The sequence below is a fragment of the Macrobrachium nipponense genome, chromosome 26 (assembly GCF_015104395.2).
Source record: "Macrobrachium nipponense isolate FS-2020 chromosome 26, ASM1510439v2, whole genome shotgun sequence".
In the NCBI taxonomy this organism is placed as follows: domain Eukaryota; kingdom Metazoa; phylum Arthropoda; class Malacostraca; order Decapoda; family Palaemonidae; genus Macrobrachium; species Macrobrachium nipponense.
This window is the reverse complement of record NC_087215.1, coordinates 39,793,153-39,810,124: the sequence shown is the minus strand read 5'-3', so window position 1 is coordinate 39,810,124 and position 16,972 is coordinate 39,793,153. Positions and strand designations below refer to the sequence as shown.

The window sequence follows — 16,972 nt, the reverse complement described above, 5'->3', positions numbered from 1 at the left end:
TGAGAATTAAGAATCATGACCTTCAGTTGTATTTTCATGCGTAATGACATAAATGCACGCAACATACATGCTTCCGCACATAAATGCGAGCATGAAAATGTACTGATGTTATGTAGCTTTAGTCTGGGCAGGTAGGTATCTAAAAGCATCAAAAGCAGGTAAATGAAAAAAAATCTATGTATATTCTAATATTTAGTTGTATAAGTCCACATTTATTCTATTGATTATCCGCTGGTATGTAATTACAAGCTTACAAATGAAAAAAATAATTGGGAAACATGACTTGGCAAAATTATGTTGTATTTTTCTATAAAAAAAAGTTCTTTGAAGTCCATTGATCACTTCGGAAAACCTATATATATATATATATATATATATATATATATATATATATATATATATATATATATATATATATATATATCCCTTGGAGATCAATGGACGTAGCATATTTTTTGTCCTGTAAAACACCATTGAAGTGTTTGCCTAGCCGTGTTGCTGACTTATTTTTTCTTAAAAAACGAGCATTATCTTTTTCGGGTCTATGCTATTTTGACGGATTATTTTAACCTTAACGAATTTTTCAGGTCAGCTCTTGACTGGGTTTGGAGATTTGAATGCCCCGCCCTCTCGCAAGCTCTCGTTATCTCTCGTTCCGGGCGAGACTGGATGGAGTCAATACACAACGCAAGACCATTAGGAAAATTCAGTCGATTCCCTCTTTATTTTGGAATGACATTGGCGATAACTATATTCAGGAAAACTGGATTTATATAAGGGATGTTTTAAACTAGAAAAATGACAATGATTGAAGTTAAATGCCTGAAAATTAAATGTAAGCCTGAATGCCGTTTATGGCAATAAGGAGACGGACAGCCGACAAGGAACCCATCCCCCTCCCCCATCCCTGTGCCTCTGTGGCCGAGACCGAGACTGAGAGCGCCTCCCGAGTCCCGCCGACGAGCGAAGCATCTCAGTCAGATTGTTAACACTGGTGAGAGTGGATGTGTGTGCGGTATCTAACGTCAGATTTAAATGATAACTCTGTGATTATTAGTGATTCTACAAACGTTTGTATCTCAATAGTTTATAAGGTGATAGTGAAAACAAACTTACGGCCATGCCCGTCGAAAATGACGTAACACTCCAGAATGGACAGGACACAGGCGGCGGCGGAGGAGGAGGAGGTGGTGGTGGCGGTGGCGGCGGCGGCGACGATGGAACCGTTGTTCCCTCGGATAACAACGCCGTTGTGGAACAAGCTCAGCCTGAACAACAGCAGCAGCAACCTGCTCCTCCAAACCCCACCATCGTGAATGGAACACATCCCAAGGCACCTCCACCCAGTGACGATCAGACAGCGCAAGACTCTCCAAAGGATGTCAAAAAGGTGAGTTTGAAAAGTCTGGAGGAGCGAGGAAAGAAGCGCCTCCCAAGTCAGTCATGGGAGGACCCTAAGGTTAATTGTCGATTTGTATTTCAAGGTGGACGCAAGGTGGTTGTTGGTTGCATCCCTGGCAGCTGTTGGCGGTGGTTGCCGCCTCTTTGGCTGCCAGGGGAAAGGTTCTCTCTCTCTCAAGTGCCCTTCTATGTTCATTGGCGCTGGTATCTTTCTTTGCTCTCCCCCCGCCATAAGTGCTGCCGTTGCTGTCTTGTTGAAGTCTCCTCGTACCTTCTCTGTAACAGCCTATGTCTCTTAAAAAAAAAAAAACTCGTAATTATGCCTTACCCAATGTTCTTTTCGTGATGTATTCACAGAGGCAAGATTATTATTAACCTCTCTACACGCGTACCTAGTTAAGGCTGATATTTTTGATTCGAACATAATGTTCCAAGACTTGAATTGCAGCGTTTGATGTAGGCTCAGCGTAAGTACAGTTCAAGATAGGCCTAAGCAAGTTTAAGCATGGGTTATTTTGTTTTTCATAGTTATTGTTCAGTGAAAAGCTAGTCTACTGGGATACTGCCACAAATCCTTTGAGAGACGCTTCAGGAAAAACAATTCCAAATAGTACACTATTCGCAAAATAACATCTACTCATATAGTCTGTAGACCTAGTATAAGGTACTGTTGCAGTTTTCCTTGGCGTATTACCTAGGCCTAGTCTTGAGATGACCATTTCTTCCATTCAAGATTTTGGGTATATATATATATATATGTGTGTGTGTGTGTGTGTGTGTGTGTGTAAAAGGAAAAACTATTCTTGTCATAACGAAATGAATAAACTCCAGGACATGCTGGAATTTTAACCGAAAATGGTTATATACATTTTTCTTATTTCAGGGTGCGATGAAATTGTTCACCAGATTTTTTTTTCCATACGTGCGGGTATGACATTACTATCGTTTATTATAATCATATCCGGTTGGCAGGCGTTTTTCTTCTTTCAAAAAATAGACAATGGAACAGACAGTGATCACAGGGAGCTTTACGCAAATACTGACAGATGTAAAGATGACATGGTGAGACTACTACTTTTATTGGCCATTATGAAGTAAGAGTTACGATTGAAGGTTAAGATTCTAAGTTTTGGAAAAATCATGAGAAGAATTTCAGTATTTTTTCTTACTTTCGTGTATAGCATTTTTATATAGCTATCTATCTTAGATTAAGTTGTTAACCTACCCATTGTAGTATTGTTTAAATTGTCTCGTTATAGCAGAAATATATTTTATTGTTCGCTACATGTAGCATTTATTTTCAGATTCAAGTCAGAAATGGCCCGAACTTTCCTAAGTTCCCATTCTTTCAGATGAATCATTATAAAAGTGCTGACACCAGTGCCCCTTTATATATAATTAATTTATAACAACTAATAGATTTCCTCGTGAAAGCATTCGTTCAGTGTTTCTGCATGGTCATGTATATTGTACTTTCCCGCTGTTTTGCATGTGTTTCATTGCCATATTTAATTTCTTTCATCAGTATTACGTATTATTTATGTAATTATATATATATATATATATATAATATATATATATATATATATATATATATATATATGAGAGAGAGAGAGAGAACAGGAGTGCCAGGTGTTGAAGAGGAGCAATTAAAGCAGCGATCACCAACTAGTCTTAGCCATTAATGTGGAGTTGAAAGCGCCCAAGAAAAAGTTGACAGAGTAACAATTTCCATAACAATGAAGCTTCTTGAAGATAAACGTTTGAGAGGCATTTTTGCTACCGAAGGTCGAAATAGATTTCCAAACATTCAGTGAAAACTGGACTACACCAGAAATGTAGCTATGTCAGTCAGCTAGGAAAGAACTGCTGGGATATGGGGGTAACGAGGCGGAAGCCTTGGCCATGGTTGAGAGCTGGGAAACAATAAAACTGCAGACAGAGAAAGTGGTGCTGACAAAGCTTTGTATTCAGGCTGTAATGTCGGAGTTATGGTAGCTCGGAGAATTGATAATGGGAATGTTCGTATGTGAAAAGGAAGATGAGAGTACTCGTCAAATGGGCAGAGGATCAATCACATTATCAGAAGACAGAATGCTTGGCGGGAATTTTTGTGAGTTCAAGGAAAAGTTATGAGGTTTATGATTTGACTGATAGACCAGAACCTGTTGGCGTGAATGTACTAATAGATGAAAATACGGGGTATGAAGCACTGAACTATGTTATACCCACAGGTCTGTATTATGCTAAGTTTTGCGTCTCTGTAGCACTCCCGTTAAATATTTAAAGTTAACTGAAATTATCTGAATGAGGTAGATACAAAGTTAACATGTTGAACAGTAAATAGTGGGGTGCTACATGGTAATGGTATGTCAGTCACCCCTTCCGTTTGTCCTTCTCAGGGAATTTGACAGTAAAAAGCTTGAGATGGATGAGGTTTAGATTGGAGTAAGCTATCAGTAGGCAAGAACTTGACAGATTTAAGATATACAGAGGATGTTTTTTAATGAGCAAAATTCCACGAGATTTACGAAACTTGCGTAATAGAATGCAATATATAATTATATAACCAGAGTGATGGGAGTAAAGGTAAATTTAAGAAAAGCAAGTAATGAGTACAAAGATAAAACACTTGATAGAGAAAAGAATAATGAGGTTGAATCGCCCAGATATTTAGGAATAACCAAGTTCTCTTGAGTTGGACGTAGAAAGAAATAAAGAAATGACCAGTTAAATAAGTTGTGGAAATAAAATGGAACTAAATTGCTTATGAAAGTTAGATTATACGCTAGTCGAGAGTATTAGAAGTCAGAGGGAGGACAGCGTGAAAAATTATACCATAGGCGAAATTACGGAATTTTCATGTAAAGTTGAGACAATGATGAAGTGGAGGTGGAGATTGTTTAACATGTACTTTGCACTAACCTGGGAATAATATCAAGTAATTGTGTTACTGGCCTCTTGTTAGGTAGCTCTAGGAGAGAGACCTAGAGTTACTTACATAAAAAGATGGGACAGGAGGCCGTAGATCTTAGTGGAAGGCAAAGCACACGCGGAGAAATTTCAGAGGCCCCTTGTGTCCCACGGCGTTGGAGGCGATGATGGTGCTGAAACAGTGTGGCGGCGATCAGTCAGGTTCAAACCGTTTGATACAGCCAGACTTCCTGAGCGCCTGGGTTATGTCCGGTAGTTAGAATTGAGCTTTGGTGCGTCCCTGGGATCTGGGTATCCTTATACCCATCCGCCTCCCAAGAGCACCTGATTTAGATCATTCCTGTGGGCAATGTTGCCTTCGGCTAATGGCCAGCTTGTATCTGCTTTCGTCAAGGCTATCCTGTTGCTTTGGATGTTTAATGTGTACCCAGTACTTCAGCGAACTCTTGTCAAGTTTTTTCATATGGTAATGCTTATAAAAAACGCGTGACGTTGTTGGAGCAGATCAACTCAGGTTTATTTTGGTTATGTGAAAGCCACGAGATAGATTTAGGTTATTGGGACAAAAGACCATTTTATTTTCGTCTAAATCTGCAGTAGTAATCAAGTAATTGAGGTGCTTTTATAATCTTTGTGTAGTGGTTAATTTTGTCTATGTCGTCTCAAGTTTTGAGTTTGTGCATTTTGGACCCGTTTGTATTTTAACAGCTCATGGTCTATTGTTATACATTATTCATTAAAACTGGTCGTACTAATAGTGATTGTTTAATAATTTTTTTTTAAACGAGAAGTAATGTAGCGTATTATTTAATGATGTACTGTAATTAGGCTTAAGCCTGTTACAGGTTACCATACTCATGTTTTGTTAGTGTCATTATGTGTTTTATGTCTACGAGTATTCATTTGGCTATTGAAGATTTCAAATTTTAACGTTCTTCTCCATATTCCTCTGTGATGGATGTTTTATGTGACTGGTTGATATGTTTTTTCGATAATATATTTTCTTCGCCTAAGGGTGAATTCAATTTAAATGCCGATGAAAAATCTTGACAACGACAATTGTTGGTTGAAGGATATAATCAGTATTTCTTCCACGATGATACGATTCCAGATTTTGTTGAATAGTACGAGCAAGGTATATAGAATAAGGGAGAGAGGTACAGTCACTTTGGTCGCGGGGGTAGTTGTGGGGTATTTCCGTGACAGGCCTGGAGGCCAGGGTGGGAGCGGTCAAGGCAAGTACTACCTTGGGAAACTCTAAGTACCTTGGGTCGAAGGGATTAGGCCTGTAAGTGTCCGATGTCCTTTTTACTCTGTTATCTTGTATACGTTTGGTGTTATTTTGAATTCATATAGGTCACTGTACTACACATACAAAATCATGGATCGATAATTTTTGGCTTTCTAATATATAATAGAAACCTTAATTAATATGCCTGACAGGACTTAAAAAATTATTCATTAGCATTTGACCTGGCATTTATTTACAAAGGCTTATTTATAATTTTACAATACATTATTTAATAAACTAACATAGATAGACATAGATAACACATAATAGTATCTGGCGTCATAATGGAAATGAAAAATACTTAGTAAAAGTGAAAAAAACAACAATTTTTTAAATTTTCATGGCATTATTTAGTTAATTTATGCATCTTTTTCTTGTTTTGCCTACTTGATAAAATTTGGGCATTCGGAGCTCTCATCTTAAAAAACATCCGACATCTGACAAAAAACAATATTACTTTAAAAGGCAAGGATACACAATTATTCAATATGGCGTGCCAAGTCGCATAATACTCCATTGCCTGGTCTCAGTGTATTTTCTCCATTGTATGTTTGAAAAAATTTTTTCCATTACCTTTAATTTTTCAAAAACTCAGCACTTGGTTCCGTTAATTTATCATCATGTCGCTCTACTGCACTAATCCAGGTACCTTTCACTTTTTTAAGTTTACATCCTAAGAACTGATAATAGGGAAATTTAGATGCCACATAACCTCCAACATTCTCAAAGTTTTCTGAGTCTTCTTCTAGCATCTTCTCATCTTCACTAGAGGCAAACACCATTGCAGAAATCATAAGCTCTCTTTCAAGATCAGTTTCATTTGAATCATTATTTTCACAACTTTTCTCTTGACTGAACATTCTTTCCGACATATTTGAAGAATCGCACTCCTTCATCGAGTTACAATTTTTTCCAGTTATAGAGTTTATTTTGCCAAGTAAATAAGACCTTATTCTGTGTTTGATTTCAACTGGCGTAGGATGATCATAAGTTGCACCCATTTGTCTAAGACAGCCAAACATGTTTTCCAGTCCATCTTGGTTAAGTCTGGAGATAATTATGTATAATACATGATATTTACTTTTTCAACATATCATGCAACCTTGGCAAGGATTTACATGACACAATAAGTCCCTTTTGGAACTGATAGATCTTATTACTTTTGCAAACTCGCATTGTTTCAGCAGTACACTTCATATTGTCAAGGATTTTATTCTGTTCCGTCAGTTGCATCCCATAAGCATGTCTAGATTTTTTTCTGTCATAAGGTACCCTTGAATTGAACACATCAAACCAGGAGTCGGCAAGCTTTATAAAGTCCCTTGTACTTTCCCAGGACATGCTCTTCAAAAGTCCCTGACTTCCATAAAAATCTAAAGCTTTTAGATGTTTTTTTTTTTCGAAAGAAGCTGCACTGCTTTCCTCACATTCATACGTCTGAATTTCATTGCTGGGCCTCGCGATCCAAGAAGTTCCTGCTGCAGGTCTCTTTTATATGCACTTTCTTCAAAATGTTTACTGCATATGCGATGAGCAGTAGGGTTATAGTTGTCCTTTCTCTTACAATGATGAACCTATTTCCGTCTTCTTTTCTCATCACGAGGAAATCGGAAAAAGGGTATACCTCCTTTTTTTCTACTATTTGAATAACAACCAAACACGGCGCAGTTGTTTGGCATTATTTAAATAATAATTTAGATTATATAAAAAATCAAAACTATGGTTGTATTCGAAGAATGTAAAACTAAATCAATACAGAGATGACTGAAGTGACCTGTGATATACATTTGAATGAAACGGTAGCTGAGTGACTTCTCGCCCTGACCTGGCCTCCAGGTGATGCGGCTTCTTGGGGATAAGCCGCCAACAACCACAAATGACTCTACCTGACCATTCTATATTACTTGAGTACGAGTTTCATTTCTCCTTCATTTAACTAGGATCGAAGATAATGTTAATCCACAATTTATGTAATATATATATATATATATATATATATATATATATATATATATATATATATATATATAGTATGTGTGTGTGTAGAGAGAGAGAGAGAGAGAGAAAGAGAGAGAGAGCACGATAGATGGTTATTTGGAGGCTTTTGGGAGCAGTCCTTCCCGTTCACCCCGAGAGTTATTGATATAGTGTCGGATGTAAACAAAAGGTTTGGGGGTTGCAGCGGGGTTTTAATTCCAGGTTATAGACTCACAACGAACTGGAACTTCTTTGTCTTTGTTTGTATTGTAAAGGTAGTGGCTGGCTGGGCCTATTCTTTAGCATGGTTAAATAATGGAGGAGAACTTGTAATCTTCTCCTATCCTTTTAACTCTAATTTTCATGTCCTCCATTACGTTCAGCCCTAATTAGAATCGACTATTGTTAGTTCAAAGTAAATTATTTTCATGTCTATCATTAGGTTTAACCATGGAATCTAGAGTATCTTGTCTTAAGTTTGTTTGTAAATTAGCCCACTTTTAGAAAATGAGTCTTTCACCATCTGTATACATATACAAACCCAGTAAATTTTTGAGATTTTCTGTTAATTTTTTTTGCTCCAAGAATACGAGTTGAGCGAGTTACGATATTGTAAAAGGGGGTCGGGTGGGAGACAGTGGCCGAGTGGTACAGATGGTGTAATGTAAACAATTGCAAAAGTTCTGGAAGATGTTGCAACTTTCCCTCCCTTGAGACAGCCTCAGCTTTTATAACTTTGTCCGGATGAGCTCTGATTTTACTTAAAGGACCACAAACAGCTTTTGCTTGTTACTGTATACTAGTGTGAATACATGCCTTGACTAGGGAACTTAGTTCTAACGTAATATCTCTGTGTGGCTGTGAACGACCCTTTATATTTTTACAAATGTACAAAGTCTTTCGAGTTTTCCAGAAAATGGAGGAATGAAATCTTTGCTTCTTTACCAAAAATGTATTTTTCTTTTAATGTTTGAGTAAGGTAGGTTTCGTTTCTTGTTTTCTCTAATTAAAATAGTTAATTTTTTCTTGCTTGGGATTTTTTGAAAATATTTTTTTTTTCTATTGAACAGCAGGAAAAAGGCCTGCATGGCATTTTATTTACACTCTCGCTTTAACAATACCGGAGTAGGGAGAGTTTCATGAATTGACTTTGAGCTTGCTTTATGCCAGTTCTTTCTTTCATTTTCTGCATGTCAGCAGAAATACAAAAATTTTTATTGCCTTAGGTTTTTAGGTCTGTTTTATGTGACAGACTCGTTGGATAATAGTTCATTAGTGTTTGCGTATTTTATCTGTTGGGTGCTTTCACTGGCAAATTGAAATGTAGGATGAATGGGGTAGCAGAAGTAAAATGATCATTATGAATCTTTAGTTCACTAACTTCACAACATGAATTTATTTACAAAGCCATGACCCAGATACACAGATTATAAAAACCTTTTAACATGCAGGTTTTGGGCGTATTCTCTTCTTACGAAATGTTTATCATGTAGCCAGTGCATGTTTAGAGTAGACATTTACTCTATTAAAATATAGTAGGTGGTGCGGTGGGATTGATATGCCCCCCCCCCCCCCGCCCCCCCCCCACCTTTCTCTCTCTCTCTCTCTCTCTCTCTCTCTCTCTCTCTCTCTCTCTCTCTCTCTCTCAGAATGGTTTGCACCATTCTAAGCCTAAGCCGGAGCTACTTAGACTACGTTTTGGAAGTAAATAATAATTGGAAAGTTGTTATTTAATGCGTTTTCTGTCAAAACTTTGCGTGATTAGTTAGTAGGGGTTAATTTGAAGCCTCAACTAGATTACCTCGCTCCGTGTTGCAATCTTAGATTCGTATCTCTTGGAACTATCATATTATATCCACTAATTTCATTGTTGTCATTAAATTATTGTAATGTGAATGGAAATATATTTTTATGTGACTCGTTCATACAAATTCCTTTTGAAATGAAGGTTTACCTTGTAGATTGTTCGTTTAGTAATATGAGTTAGTAGATAATTTTGCCAGATAAATGTAAATTATTTGATTGTTGATTTGTTCATAAGAACGATATATTTTAAGTCTGAGGGACAGTCTGGAGTTGGTCCCAAGATATGTATGAAGGAACAAAAATGCAGGTTAGAAGCAGTGGTGGTTGTTAACTGAATGAATACCAGTAAGAGTTGGTTTACATCAGGGATCTGCTTTAAGTTCATATCTTTTTTACCTGAATATGGGTGTGCTATCTCAAGAAATAAAAGGTTAATCCCCCTGGTTCATGTTGTTTGCTGATGACATCGTGTTATGCAGCACCAACAGAGGGGTAGTGGGGTCAAAACTACAGCAATGGAAGAAAGTAGTACAGGAAGACAGATGATTAAAGATCAGTAGAAAGAAGACCGACTACCTAAGTTTTAATTAAGCTCAAGACTTCGAGAATAGTATGGAAGGGACAAGGTTGAACCGAGTATAAAAATTTAGGTTTCTTGGTTCAACAGTAGCTGATGATGGAAATTTGGGTGTAAAAATAACAGAGACAGTACAGGCTGGATGGAAAAATTGGAGAAAAAGATGTCAGGTGTCTTGTGCGACCGCAGAATCAACATAAAGGTTAAAGGAAGAGTGTATAAGAGAGTAGTGAGACTAGCTGTGACGTATGGAGGAGAAACATGGCCGGTAAAGAGAGTGCAAGAGAAAAAATTGGATGCGGTAGATATGAAAATGCTCAGGTGGATGTGTACAGTAACAAAAATAGACAGGCTCAAAAATGAAAGAATAAGAGGCATTACTAAAGTCGTAGAACTATCAGAGAAGGTCCAGGAAAGAAGAATGCAGTGGTATGGCCATGTGATGAGAATTTGAAGAGACATACGTATGTTGGGATGTAGGGAGGAGAGTGATGCAGATGGAGGAAAGGTATATAGAATAAGGGATGGAGGTGCCTGGTGGGAGAGCGAGAGGGAGACCGTGGCGAAGGTGGACGGATGTAGTTAGAGAAGATCTGAGAGACAAACAATTGTCAAGAGGACGGTGTGTACGATCGAGCCAGGTGGAGGAAAGCTGTCAGAAACAGCGACCCCACATAGATGTGGGAAAAGATGCAGAGAAATAAGGAATATATATAATTATATATATACATATATATATTTTAGCTGAGGCCACAGGAAAAACAAAAGAAGTAACACTGGGTTTCGTGTATTGCAACGCATTTGTGAGATACCTTGAAAATTTGTTGTAGTAACACGAAAGCGCATGGCACTTTGTTTTATTTTTCCTGTGGCCTTAGCTGAATATATTGTCACATGCTTTTAAGTAATCAACACACAATATTTATGTAATATATATATATATATATATATATATATATATACATATATATATTTGTTTGTGTGTATGTTGGCTATAATTTTATGCTATTCGTATGATAAATAAACAAAGGGTGCTATGATAATTTGGTTTGAGAGCCCAGATTTTTTGGGACCATACATACCGTTTTCTTTGCTTAGTCTGCTTAATGGGTGTGTGACACAAGGCATCTCATTGAAACAAGCAGAGTGAAGTTGACGGTATTATCTTTAGTCCTCGGATGGTGTGTCGAATGCTGATAGGTAGCTAGGAGGGGAAAGGGTAGAAGGTTGGCATGTTAGGTCCAGGTAGAATTAATCAAGATCGTGCGAGGCTTCGTGTCTGTTGATCAAGCCCTCATCGCTTGCAGTGCTTCAAATGGTCTAGAAAGATTACCATCTGTCCGAAATAGGTTTTCGTGATTACGTTAATATTTGTTTTAGTGTACCTCACCGAATGAATGATTTAATTCACATGTTGGCTCTGATGTTTTATTTCTGCTATTCAGTGCTTCGGGGTATTCTTACCATATTCCTAAACGGGGATAGTGCTCTCTCTCTCTCTCTCTCTCTCTCTCTCTCTCTCTCTCTCTCTCTCTCTCTCTCACACACACAAGTGACAACTTCTGATGACTGATGAACTAGTATAGTTTACATTTGTCACGCTGGATAGATGTTTTTCAATTAAAGTTGTATATATATATATATATATAGATATATATATTATATCTATATATATATATAATATATATATATATAGAGAGAGAGAGAGAGAGAGAAGAGAGAGAGAGAGAGAGAGAGAGAGAGAGAGTGTTAAAAGCCACGATAATGTATGAGTGTATTTTTAAAACTTTTTTTGTATTTTGAAAATTATATCATACATTATTGTGGCTTTTAACTCATTATCTCCGGTCACGGCATAGTGATGCACCATATATATATCTATATAAATATATATATTCTATATATATATAATTTATTTGTTTATTTAATAACCGATTACTTATTGGAAGAGATGTTTTTTAAAGATATGAATTACCAACATATCAGGTTCGATTTTTTATGAGTATTTTATAATTAACCTAGTGTTTATCTGTTAAAAAAAATGTGGGGTTTAGAGAGGTTCACGTACTGCATTCCAGTTAAAAATAGGTTTTTGTTATCTTTTATGGAATTGGAAGATATACATTAATTCCTGTCTTATCTTCTTATCTTTTTTGCTATAAGTATTGAATGTGATATTACGATGCTTTTTTGTTTGTGCTGCGGGTAAACCGTGATTGCTTCTGTTTCGTTGACCTTTTAGCGGAATGCTGAATTCTTCCTTGCCTATAGGTGCGCCCGATGAATGTGGAAAGTATGAATATTGTTGTGTCCAGTATATACTGGTCATCAGTTAGAGACCTCTGCCTTTTATAACCTAGCCACTAGCTGGAGTGGTAGGCTACGTGAACCGTTTTAGCCTTTCGTATATTGCCAATTTCAGGAAAAGCCTACAACTAACGAGACTTTTTATTAGACTAGAGCAACCAGGATGTCAAGCGTAATTTCCTCTCTGATTCAAGCTATTCATTAGAAAAGTGCGTTTTAGATTAACGTGCCAACGAGGCTGCCCCTCACGCCTGCGTCGTCTGGTATGTTTGCCCTTACGTTTATGAAAGGACAACATTACAGTGGCGAAGTTTTGAAAATCGCCGTGATTACCTTGTAACTTTAATCCCGCTTTTATACGGGGCGGAAGGATCTTTTCATGGACTGGATTTTGTCGTGCTAAACATCCATGGGCTCAGATTATGGACATAGGGGCAAGTTTCAAACCTGCTAAGGTGGTTGAAGTTGTAAAATGGTCAGGCGACTCTGGCGCGCTCTGGAACGTTTATTTGTGCCTAGAAATAGCTACAGTGTCAAGGGTGTGGTCGGAGTTAATTTTTCAGGTTTTGGCTGTCTCATGTTTCATTACTGGTCATGTCTTATTTTTAATGCTTTAGCTACCGTACTAGTTTATACCAGTTTGGCTCGTCTTCGGTGTGATTTGTGGCTACCTGGATATGTGGGGAATACATGGACATCATTGACAGCTCAGTTTGTAGCAGTGGTCGTCATTCAAGGCGACATATCGGTGTCTTTTCTAGTCTTGTGGCAAATTTGTGTAAGGGTAAAATGGTTCAAGTTTTTGTTCTTATATAAATGCATTGTAGTGATGGAACCCCAATCGCGATTCTTTTCCTTGTAAATAAGATGCACAAACTTAAATCTTAATAAGGCGGAAAACGTAAATCCCTCAAAGAAAACGCTCAAACGTATATCCCTGAACTTCCTCAAATATTGAACTTGGAATTGAGAGTTGTATCGAAAGTCCTTTCCATTATACTTACCAAAGAGGACTTATTATCTCGCCCCCTGAGGGCTTTCCCAGCTGACCACAGGGTTTCTTTGAAGGCTCCTATGGTGGGAGGGGAGGCTGGAGACAGGTCCTCCTGAATGGGAAGGGCGTTTACTGTCTGGGGACGCTGATTCACCTAATAGGCTTGAATTGACCCAGGAGGTTGGAGTGGGAGGGGTGGTTCGAGCATTCTCTCTCTCTATCCATCCCACAGTGGAGATGGCCTCCAAACCTCCCATTTACTTCTCATATTTCCGCACATCGCTTTCGTCAGACGATGTACGTAGAATATGCACACGACAGTGACCCCTCTCTTGATGTAGTAGGTGTCTTTCTATTCATGCTCTTTGAAGAAACGGGGGTTCGTGAGTTAACTTCTACTTCGTTGTTAAGTATACGTAAGTTACGTGAATTAATAAGATTAACGTGGTTCGGAAGTCACGTAAAGCCGTGGGTCCCGTTGCTGAATAACCACTGGTTACATGCAACGTAAAAACACCATACAAACAAACAAATAAACAAACAAAACCGAACTGTTTCTAATGTTTAGACTCAGATTACGTAACTGTCATGAAAAATGTTTAAGATTACAGATGTATGAGCATGTCGTCTGACAACATGACTTCAAACATACCGGAGCACATCTTTGCAAAGAAGCACGGCCGCATTGGTTGTACTGTTCTGTTCTGATCGTGGTCCAGATATGGATTATACGTATTTCAACCATTTTGATTGTACTCGGTTTAGCATCCGAGCTCAGAATCCCTACATAACTGGTTTTCCAATTCCAAGGAATTTCACAACGTCCCCCGTTAAACCGAAACGTCTGCTCCCTCCTACCCTCGTTTGCTGAAGGCTCGTAGAAACTGGGCCGCCAAGAGCATTTATATATACATAGTCTTAAAACCCAATTTGCGTTACAGTGGCTCTCCTGTCTTCTGCTTATCCTTTGTAGGTAGTCTTCCTTCACAACTACTATGATCCTCTGACTTTCCCCCCTTTTTGTTCTTCGTTTCACCGAACGTATAACTGGATGACAGAATTTGGTACTGGGGAATGTCGCCAGTTACAAAAACCCCAGGAGGGACAGATGAATAGCTCTGCAAATAAATGATTCTCAGAGATGATTGTGGGATTATTAGGGTGAACATTGTGGCTTAGGTGGGAAGGCTATTAAGCCAAAAAGACCCTCAAGATGAGAGAAAGCGTTGGGCTCTATGGCTTAGCCCCTCGCTGTCCAGGGTTTTGTGGGCATTAGGCTTTGACACCAAGATCTGGAGTGTTACTTCGTTACTTACTGTTGGAGTTCGCTGTGAATGTGTCTGATCGAATTTCCGTTTTTATAAATTTTCGGTAGTGTGTGCGTAATCAGTTTCTTAAAAAACAAGGGTTACACGTGTGGTTATATATGTGAGTTTCGCTTCTTTAGTTCAATTTTACATAGTATGATTCTTCTAGATACAGATTGGGCGGAGAGGTGGTGGAACCACAGATTCCAGGAATGCAGGCGTAACTACTACAAAGGCCAGGTTTCATGAACGAAAGCGATATGGGTTAGGGTTACTGTCTGCACTGACGAAAAGGTATGCCAGAATAGGCGTAGGACCAGGGGATGTAGGTAGTACTTCCTTGCCGCCGTCTACCTTGAGTAGAGATGAACACTGAAAAGTAATTCTGATATGATTATAGAAGAAAGGGACGATATGTCTCTGTTAACGGACCTTTCAAAGGCTTATCAGATAGATGCCGTCATAAAAAAAAGTTAGCCGCCTGGGACTAAAATAGGCCCATAGGGTATGCACGTAGCGGATTAAGGAAATTCTTATAGTCTGTTTATTGGACTTTTGTATGTGTGGGTTATGTTAAAGGAAGGTTAAGGGAAGGGTTAAGTTGGTATGTGATAGTTGCCTGGTTGTTTGTTTGCTGTTGTTAGGTTACTCGTACTGGCGACACTTTTTTAGCATATTTTTTATTGGTTGAGCAGTTGAGGAATCTGTGTGTAATGGGATGGAATCACGTCTGACATATGAAAAGACTCCCTACCTTTTCTTCAGCCCCACTTTTTTTTTTCTTTCTTTCTTAGTACGTTTATTTAAAAGTCCGTGCGTTCTCCCGTAGTCCTTGTTGAGAGAATGGCAAGGGGGAAGGTAGATGTTAAAAGGGGGTAAGAATGATTGTGAATGGAAACCAGTATGGATGGAATGTTGAATGGGGTTTGGGGAATTGGGCCTTTCCGGGGTAGGAGGAATTACGGGAAGGAGTCGGAGCCATAGCCGAGTCGTCAAGTTATTATACTTAGATGCGTTAGACCTTGGCTTGGGTGAGAGCATACAGTAGGTAAGAAGGAGGAGAGGTTGTGGTAGGGCTCTTTAGGTACCATACCACCGTCTCTGTCCACGTAACTCATCTCCTCACAAGAGGCTGTCCTCCCTAACCCCCTTTGGAATCCTGAGAAGGGGAAGCTTACAACAATGGCTCATACTTCACATGTGGCTACGACTTGCTTACTTGTGAATATTGTGCCTTCAAGAAAATGAATAAGGTTTTTTTTAATGATTGTAAAAATCAATTTTTCATTTTTATGAACACTGTGCATTAAGTAATCTGACCGAATTATTAGATTTTCTTCGTAGTTCAAGATGCTTTAATCAACAAGCCTGAAAGAGGAGCAAATAAAGTTATTTTTTATGTCGATATTAGTTAACGTATTAGTTCATTAAAACCCCCGAAGACGAAGTTTTGAGGTGTACTGGAATCGTCGTGTGTGTTTATCCTTCGACAGATTTTGTCCGGAGGATTTATATTTAGAACGTGTTATAGTAATTATCATCGCCATAAGCAATGTTGTCATCATTATTAACGCTATTAAATTGCTCACGCATGAACTTTGTGTTTTCATGCTGTTCGGTCTATTATGTACAATTAACTAACTTGACTAGAAATTATACTATAAAAGTCTAGTTTGGATCTTTTAGACTCTGTTAAGTTAATTAAATGGTTCTTCTCCAAAAGTTTTTTGATCTTTTGAATTTGTACATCTGATATTTTGGGCCTTAGTTTACCAAGTTTCATATGGTGGGAAATTGAAATTTTCCCATAGCCTATATTATACATGAAGTTAAATGTAAGGGAACTATTTCTCCGGTCCGCTTAAGAAGGTTATCAGAATGCTTCACAAGCATAATCAGGGATCAGAAACTCTATACTTGCATTTTGACACAGATCCCAGAATGCTTTTCAAAGTGACGACATAACTTTTAATGATTTTAATTTGTTCTCACAGCTCCTGTGAGGCTGTTTTATACAAATGTTTCAGTCAATAAACGCTTGTACCTATTTTTTGGAGATTGAATTAAACTCTATCATTGCTAACATTTGTTTATTTAAATATTCTTCAGCAGATTATCACAGACATATGTGAAAATTTATAGGTTGATTTGCTACTGTGACCATCCCTTACGTGCATATCTGGTGAGAGAGAGAGAGAGAGAGAATTGGGAAGTCCTAAACAGCCTCGAGATAGCAGTTGAGGTTACAGCTATTTATTACAATTATATTATTATTATTATTATTATTATTATTATTATTATTATTATTATTATTATTATTATTCAGTGCGTGCATACTCACGTATAGAGTGGAAAAACAGAGCGGGGTGAATGGGAAA

At 38.0% G+C, this 16,972-nt stretch overlaps 1 protein-coding gene across 32 annotated transcripts in view; it reads left to right on the top strand.

The window, feature by feature from the left end:
- Positions 1 to 957: 957 nt before the first annotated feature.
- The window catches only part of LOC135200192 (ankyrin-2-like), a 702,328-nt gene continuing 686,313 nt past the window's right edge, over positions 958 to 16,972 (top strand). For 14 of the 32 annotated variants that reach the window (XM_064228626.1, XM_064228606.1, XM_064228605.1 and 11 more), the window contains exon 1: positions 965 to 1,390. In XM_064228626.1, coding sequence (XP_064084696.1) covers positions 1,121 to 1,390 — 270 coding nt within the window. In that variant the 5' untranslated portion in view covers positions 965 to 1,120. Of the gene's footprint in view, positions 1,391 to 16,972 lie in introns of all 32 variants that reach the window. The other 18 variants (XM_064228588.1, XM_064228604.1, XM_064228603.1 and 15 more) reach the window with 6 other exon arrangements.